The 8,844-nt window shown below is 37.8% G+C and overlaps 2 protein-coding genes and 1 pseudogene across 2 annotated transcripts; 1 reads left to right on the top strand and 2 right to left on the bottom strand.

The window, feature by feature from the left end:
- Positions 1-1,974, bottom strand: part of LOC109703702 — a 3,386-nt pseudogene extending 1,412 nt beyond the window's left edge.
- LOC109703701 lies at positions 1,986-2,985 on the top strand (the record flags this gene model as incomplete). Its single annotated transcript, XM_020224423.1, has 1 exon — positions 1,986-2,985. A coding segment is annotated over one exon (624 nt), but the record flags the coding sequence as incomplete, so codon positions are not given.
- On the bottom strand, positions 4,810-7,891 carry LOC109703700 (cell division cycle 20.1, cofactor of APC complex-like). The gene is made up of 8 exons (XM_020224422.1): positions 7,806-7,891; positions 7,607-7,720; positions 7,316-7,489; positions 6,618-6,887; positions 5,844-5,946; positions 5,414-5,730; positions 5,151-5,300; positions 4,810-5,022 (listed from the first exon to the last, which is right to left on the bottom strand). The coding sequence occupies exons 1-8, from the start codon at positions 7,806-7,808 to the stop codon at positions 4,810-4,812; spliced, it is 1,344 nt and encodes a 447-aa protein (XP_020080011.1). The 5' UTR covers positions 7,809-7,891.

The following is an 8,844-nucleotide window of genomic DNA, read 5'->3' as shown; positions in this document are numbered from 1 at the left end:
ATCATAAACTATCCTTGCTGTTAAGGATACGTCGCTCTACCTGAATTAAAATGTAGTTAAATGAAAGTTAAAATATAGAATGATAAGTTTTTCCCCAAAAGTTAGAATGATATATTTGCGGAAATAATAATTAATGCTAAGTAAAAAAAATTTAAAAACTAGTATATAAAGTACACAGGAGTTTTCTCCTCCAATTTCATAATCTTCGGCCTATATTATTTTCAGCATATTTTTGGTACTCAAGGTTAACTGTGCTGCATTGAAAAGTAAATACCCAAAGTTGCATTATCTTATTCCAAATCTATAGAAAATATACAGCATTATATTTTGAAATTTAATTAAGCTAAATTACAGAAAACTCCCCTATCAAAATCAATTTTTCACTTCCCTCTTATCATTTAAAAAACCTACATTTTGCCTTCTTATAAAAATAAAAATTTCACAGGAGTACGGTGGAACTGTGATGATAAAATAACCATTTTGCCCTTCACTATTTTGCCTCTATCATTGTCACAGGAGAAAGTGATGCATTTTTGCATAAAAAAATATAATAATATTTTATAAACGGAACTCTAACAGATTACTAACGGCAAGAGCGAAGTGAACAATTTTCATTTACAAGAGGGCAAAGTGTAAGGTTTTCAAATGACAGAGGAGGAAAGTGAAAAATCGAATTTTGACATGAAGGTTTTATGTAACTTAGCCTTTAATGCACACTAATGTATCACATCAACTTACCCTCCAATTTGGACATCAATAAAATCATCGACCTTTATGTGGTTGTTTTTGACATCTAAATTCGGCATGGTTTACGACAATCACAATTAGGAGTTGTGTTATAGGTGTTGTAAAATATCGACAACTAGTGGGCTCATGCCTATGTGGAGAGAATAAGAGGGCATTTGTGAATAGTGCTAATATCCATTACGCTTCCTATACTTAATGAACCGTACAGGAATAGAAATTCATGTTATAATCTGTTCGGTTAGATTTTAACAGACACTTTACCCAAGAATATATTTTGTTCTTGTCATGACAAGTGGTTTTGTAAATTACAGAATTAAAGTTACCTCAATTCCCTTTGAGCATGTTTCCAAATATTAGGAGGCATCCCTGCACTCTGCATCTTTCTTTCCAAAGCAGCTACATCATCCTCATCATCATCATTGTCACCAAGTTCCTCCTTAATAGCCCTCATCTGCAGAGTAAAAGTGAGCAAGTAGAATCAAACTCAAGTCTTTTCTCACTTAATTTAGTCAAACTTTGCATAATCTTGGAAATGTGTGTTAGCAGTTTGAAATACGAGGATCTAGTAGTCAAATTTAATAAACTATCTGTCAAGAGGCAAGAAATGGCATTGCTGCATATATTCCTCTGCATGATTAACAGAATTGATACGGCGTGAAAAAAAAAAAAAAAAAAAAAAAAAAAAAAATCTTATCATATCATGTACAATGAGATAGATCTTTCCTATTCACTGTTGCAATGTTCGTAGGCTCAGTACATAATGCAAGAATGACACAAGTGGGAGGACGAAACCTGCTGATGCAGAAGAAATTCTTTCTGTGATTTTGATAACTGCCCCTCGACCTTTTGAGTTATTTTCTCAGTTACACGGATTGACTGTTCAACACCGAAAGAGTGCAATAAGTACATAACATCACAGTAAGATCAGGACAGGTTGGAAATAAACAATAACTACTAATATAAGGCCATTTGAGAACATTTTTACCTGTAAGTGCCTGTCTACAAGTTCCGTTGCCTTTGAAAGCCTAACTTTCAGGTCAACTGAATCTAACATGGATAGCTGTTCCTCAAAGCTTATTTCAAAGCTAGCAACAAATATATCAGCTAGCCTGTGCACAGGAACTGTCTCAAGGAGAACCTTTGTCCTACCAACAGTTTTTTTCTGTGATGTGCAGAATGATCAATTTCACGTCAGTTACCTTAGCATTTACTGAATTTCAATACAGAAATCAATCTTTCGAGTAATAATATGTTCCATCTTCTATTTTTCAGGAAATCCAGCTAACGAAATTGTCAATTTAATAAACACGAATCGCACAGCAATCAAGCTACCGAAACTCCACGACAGTCCCGGACTTGGTTGCATGGCTTTGCAGTATATATCAGAGTGCCTGGGCAACTGCAGCAATAATAACACGGTGAACTGTAATCCGCCTGAAATCGACATTACCGAAGTTTATGCTCCCAATTGCGGGGTAGAGTTGCCGACGCTCGACACTATATCCGGCCGTCTCGTGGCGTGTCAGCAAAAGTATCTTCAAGCAGAGGAACCATTCTTACCCATTCTTTTCCGGGACAAGAGAACACTCTCACTTCTCCACAGCAAAGAGCACACTGAAGTCGGAGTGGGGTTTAACAGAGCGCATCATGGGGCATTCTTCTGGTGTGTTTTGTTTAGCAGCGGGAGAACTAACTCGACTTTCGTACTCGAAAGTGGAAGCGGGATTGCACAGAGAAGCGGCTGTTCTAGCGGAGCGAATGTTCAGTGCAGTGCAGGAACAAAGTTCTTGCTGATAGGACCATCTGTTGTAATCACATTTTCTATTACACTTCACTACATTACTGCTGTGATAGTGTTTTAGGGAGAGAGTAGAAATGTTAAGGCCAAATTAGGCTTTATCTTAGGTACTTTTGAGGCCAATTTTTGGGTGTCTTCCAATTTGAAGTAAAACATTGTAACTTCCACTTTTGTCCATGCAGTTTGCTAAGCTGAGTTAAACATACAATAGATTGTTGCTTCGCGTGACGTAATTGTTATATTTGTTGAATAGTGAATTCATTTGTATTTTCTGTACTGTGGAACTTTTATTTTTCCCTGTTACAAAAGTAGGCATAACAATTGCTTCTCAGAACAGTTGGCTGCTTGGCTTTCTTTTCTCAAATAGGTGTATAATGAACTTTGATAAATAGTTATGGTGAATATTATCATACATGATCATCTGAAGCTGTAAATATAAAATCATATTGTGTCCAAATATTAGAGAGTTATTGCACAAACTCTGTCTATTGAGACAAAAGGAGTAGATCAGAGGATATGAAAATTCTGTAAGAGAGCAAACAAGGTGTTATTTTATTTCCAAACAATTGGTTGCGTACAACCTCAAATATTACACAATTTCCTTGAACTTGATATGTGTGTGTTTTAACATTAGGGTGGAAACGAACCGAGCTCGAGCTTATCTCAGCTCAAGCTTGGCTTGAAATTAATTTCGAGCCTAAATTTAGGCTCAAGCTGGCTTGAATTAATTCGAGCCGAGCTTGAGCGAGCTTAACTTCGAGTCGAGCGAGCTCGAGCCTAAACGAGGCTGCTTGAAATTCTTAACATCATTCATCTATACTTTAATTTTTATAAATATTATCTTAAAATTTGATATAAAAATATCTAATAGTTTAACATATAAATAAATGCATGAAATACGATATTATAATTACTAAAAAAATTAGGGAAAAGCACTCTACGAGGAAGTGAAAAGGAGAGAAGGAGAGCAATTAGAAGTGGATTTTGCTGGTTTGGTTTTGGTGGCCTAATAATCTAAATTCTATATACATATAATTAAAATACATAATATATATTTTTTAGTATAATTAAAATATATTTATATTATAATATATATATAGAGAGAGAGTTTGGTACTATATATACTTTTATGAAGTACAAACCCCTTTATATCATAAGTTTTCGACCGGTTAGATCTATTTTGACCATTTTCATCCGTTAAATCATACTTTCAACGAACCACCACTCAATCTTAGGGGACCACTATCATTCTAATCGCACATCCAATGGGCTGAAAATTTAATAGTAGTATAAAGGGTTTATACTTATAAGGACTATAGTAGTCCGAGCATATATTATATATACGATTAGGCTACTATACTATTAATACGACAAAACCGTTTGCTATTAGGTTTTCTGCCCTTAAATGAAAGGATGTGCGGTTTAGGCATTATAGTAGCCCCTAGGGTTGAGTGGGTGGCTAGTTTAATATTATGATCTAATGGATGAAAATGGCTAAAGGATAGATCTACACAGCAGAAAACTCGATAGCCACCAAATGCTTGGTACTATCGATAGTATAATAAGCCCGAACTTCGTCTCTCCTCTCTCTCTCTATTATATATATATTTACTATATAAGCAGAATCTAACGGCAAAAACTCAATAGTACAAGGCTTAGCTAACTGTAGTATAGATAGGGTATATTGGCCGAACTTATATAGAGAGAGGAGGGAGTCCGACTACCTATATTATCGATAGTACTAAATACTTGGTACTTATCGAATTTTGGTGCGTTAGATCATATTATTCAACTTACCACCCACTTAACCTAGAGGATCACTGTCATTACTAACCGTACATTCCTTCATCCAAAGGTCGGAAAATTCTAATAGCAAGTGGTTTGGTACTATTAATAGTATAGTATACTATTATAATATAGTGATATATATATATATATATACTATAGTTATATATATATATTTTATATAGTATATATATCGAGGCTTTCGAGCTTTAATTTGAGCGAGCCGAGTAATACTCAAGCTCGGCTTGAAATTATTTCGAGCTTAAATTTACGCTCAAGCTTGCTTGAAAATTAATTCAAGCCGAGCTCGAGCAGCCGATATCAAGCCAAACACGAGCTGGCTCGCTCATTTGCCAGCCCTAATAAACATGGAGGGGGGGGGAGGGGGTGGGGGGGTGTTGGTAAAAAAATTAAACTATCCGCAAAATTAGTAAGTATAATGACCTAATTTATTTCTTTTTGTACATTGCAATAAAAAGCTAGATATTGGTATACTCTACAAAACAGAACTGTTCTCCAACCTCCGGAAACTGCCTGCACCTGTCATTCTTAGTGTGATTCCTCTTCAACGACAGGATGCTATCGCTGCCATCATTCGCCGCTCTCGAAGAGTTGCGAGGCGGCTCGAACACCTTCCAGAAACGGATGCTTTCGTCCGCTGCAGCCGACACAACCGTCGTACCATCCGGACTCTGCATCAGTGGACGTAATATCGCGTTAAGAACATTGAAAGAGGGACATATAAATAATGAAGTATCTTTTCTAATGAAACTATGATAGGCAAAGCATGGTGTTTTCTTTTTTTTATTATTGTTTAAACCTGTGAGAGGTGCAGAACTCTGGAAGTATGCCCTTTCAAATCGGCAATTCTCGACATCGAAGGGTACGACCACAAAGTCAGCTGATTTTGGTTGTAACCATGGGCACTCAAAATCTCCTTCTGGTGCCTGTTCCACTCCAGTGCACAAACCTGTTCAGTAAACATCAAGGAATCAGAACAGTTAGTTGCCATGAAATTGCTTCAACTATGGAAAGAGGCTTAAATGAGGAAACTGTTGTTCTAAAGGGGAGGATGAACTTTGCCTGAGAAGAGGTCTCTATACTAGTAGTGCACTTTCCTTCCCGTGTATTCCAGATCTTAATGCAGCGATCGGCAGTCCCACCACCAGAAGCAAGAACGTTTGACTTATAAGGACACCAAGCTAGGGCTCTTACGGCCGCCTTATGGTCATTAAACCTGTGGAGGTACTTCGTTGATCCCATGTTTAAGGATTCCCACACGCAGACAAGGTTGTCGTTCCCTCCACTGGCAAGCTGTCTTCCACCTTCTGACCATCTCAGGCCGCATACCTCATCAGAGTGCCCGCGAAATCGGGACACAGGTTTGCGGTTTGATCTCACTGCGAGAGGTAATTCGGTAAGCATCGGATATAATCAAAAAATAGAAAAATAGAGGTCGATAAATGCGTTTGGACTATTCATGAGATGTGATAAAATAAAGTGAGTTATATACCATCATGGTTGATGATGGAGCAATCACGGCTCCCTGATGTCAAAATGTGGCGATTCCATGAAAGGCTTCCTACTCTTCTCTTGTGCCCTTCGAACGTTCTAACCTGTGTTGCAAATGTAAACAAATCTCAAAAGTTATTTCCTCTTATTCAAAGAGAAAAAAATTCTCTTAATTTTATGCATATAAATGGGGCATATAGAAGGGGCAAAACACCTGACAAATATATTAGAAAGAAAGAAAAACTATGCAAGAACTACTACTTCAACACAACACCGTAGACAGGAGAACAAAAGTGCAAAAAAAACTGGTAGTACAAACGAAGAACTCAAATTTCCTGAGTTCAAAAGATCCAGAATACTAAATGCTGCAACAAGTGCTAGCACTACATTAACAAAAAGAAAGGCTACAGCATCTCAAACTAATAAAGGATTGAGAAAAACTAAACTGCACAACAGCAACTAACTCTGAAAACTCACAGGAAGATCATCCAGGCTCTACTCAAACACGTGCGACTTACTTGAGGAGGTTCGATTCAAAACAGGTGCAAACTTTCTTAAAAATTGAGTTCCCAAGATAACTTTTGAAGCAATTATTAGGCTAAACCAATCAAGTAACATCCAAATATTTAACTTCCCTCATTCTAAGGAAAATGTGTAGCTTTCGCTGTCGATAAATATGCTATTTCCCGTTGATCATCAAATATTCAAAGCCAATAAAACTGTTACTGAAGTTGGAAACACAGAACAAATGATACTAAGGGAAATTCTCATATACCTGCTGGAAGGTCAGAGCATCCCAGAGCTCAATTTGAGATGTAGCATATCCGATGGCCAGCTTCTTCCCGTCATCACACCATGAAACGCTAGTTGGGTGATCCTCCTCCTCATCCACCGACAGGAGCAGTTGCACCTCACCAGTGTCGGCTTTCCATAGGTAAACCGAAGGGCCCAATGCAACAGCCAAAATGTTCTCCTTTCCCCAGTCCAGTAGGTTCACATAGTAGTCATCAATCAGGCTCGGCCCGTCCAGTATCTTATCTGCAGACTGTTCCAGAGTTCAGTACCAACAGCTAAATTACGAACCAGTTCCGAGAAAAAAGCATTGTAATTTAATTGACAATGGAAGCACATGAAATGTAGATTCATTTATAACATTCAGACGTCTAGTGCTTAAGAGAAAATCATATAAAACATCCTAAGCGAAAAAAGCTTCTTCACATAATTACATATTCTTATGACACAACTAGATTCAAGTTACAAACTCAGCCATTAGCTTTTAATGAGAAGAAAATTTTGAGTATCTTATCAAAATTTCTATCTGATAATATTTGAAATATCTGAACAGTTTCGATCCCAATCCTTCCGTCGGGGCAAACGGTTCTGTCGAGTGCCTCTCTCAGATCAGCACAAATAAACAACGAAAATGAAGAAAACCAAACATTGGTCACGCGTCGGGCGAATGAAGTAAAGTACCGATGGAACACGGCGGAAATATCTCGCATGATCGCGCTCCTCTTGCATCATCTCGTCCACAAGCAGACTCCGCCTGGAATTCCTCGTGCTGGGGCTCCAGAACGGAAGCATCCTGAACGGCCTCCCTTCAGAATCCAGTGTCAGATTCTCCTCCAACCTCCTCCTATACTCCTCCTGCCACAATAACAGGGACCAAGAAACCAAAAACCAAAAGATCCAACTTTATACGAAGATCGGAAACCAGGAAACCCTAGAACATTGGAAGAAAGAAAGATGAACACGATCAAACACCTTCGGGGTCAAGACCGAGGACCGCTCCGCCGGTTTCTTGGTTCTCCCCTCGAGAAGAGACGATCGCGCGCGGTCGAGATCCATGAGGCTCCTCGTGGGTATGAACCGATCACCCTGAACAAGAATTCAGGGTTTCAGGTTGATGAGATAGCGAGGGAGGGAGAGAGAGAGATAGAGGGAAAGAGGGGGAGTTGCTCACCATTAATGAGCCTCCAAATCCGATCGATCGGAAAATGAGAGAGAGAGAGAGAGAGAGAGAGAGAGAGAGAGAGAGAGAGATGAGAAACAGAGGGAAAGAGGGTTATTATATTATCTATCTATAATATCTATCTATCTATAGTAGTAGTATATATGAATCCTCAGTTTTGGGACAGGTGGGGGCGAGCGCGAGCGCGACCGCGAGCGCGGCGCGCGGGGCGGGAAGCGGGAAGGAGAGAGGGGGTGGGCCCAGGCAGGTGGGGCCCACCCCTTTTTTATATTTTTTAATTTTATTTTTAATTCTTTTTCTATTAATTTTGAAAAGAAAATTTTTAAAAAAAAATTAATATAATTTTTTTCAATTATTATAAAATTTTAAAATATATGCGTATTTTGAAATATTTAGATTGTATGTAAATCACAGAGTACTAAAATGAAAAAATGCGAAACCATAGGAGTGATATTTAAAGTTTTTTCATAAATAAATATAGAATTTTGCTACACTCATGTAGGAATGTAAATGGATTCGAATTGGTGGAGCTTCTACCAAATCCATTCTGAATAGGGCGATAAGTGAAAATAAAAAATATAGAAAAATATAATTCACTCCGAATCTGTTTTGATCCGTCAAGTAAATGAAGCGATAGACAGGAGATTCTTTTCTTCCTTCAATCTACTCCGATTTATAAGTGGAGGTCAAAAATAAAATAAAAAATAATTCATCCTCAATTTACCCTTGCCCCAAAAAGAAATGGAGCGGGAGGTCTGAGAACCCTCCCGTCTCCAATTCCCTACGCTCGTGCCCAATTACATGTGTAAAAAAAATTATATTATGAGATAAATGAATATAAAATTTTGCTACGCTCGTGCGCAAGACGTGGATCTGATATCACTTTAGCGCAATAAATAAATTTTTAATTTTATACCGGCGTAGGATTCAAAAGGCATAATATTTTTCTTAAATGCTTGTCTTTCAATTAAAGCTCGATTTGAATAAAAACGGATTGCTTTCTGATAGTTCTAACATATAAGATATATGA

Source organism: Ananas comosus, linkage group 25 (genome assembly GCF_001540865.1).
Source record: "Ananas comosus cultivar F153 linkage group 25, ASM154086v1, whole genome shotgun sequence".
Lineage (NCBI taxonomy): Eukaryota > Viridiplantae > Streptophyta > Magnoliopsida > Poales > Bromeliaceae > Ananas > Ananas comosus.
Note: the sequence above shows the minus strand (reverse complement) of the source record. Positions and strands in the feature narration are given on the sequence as shown.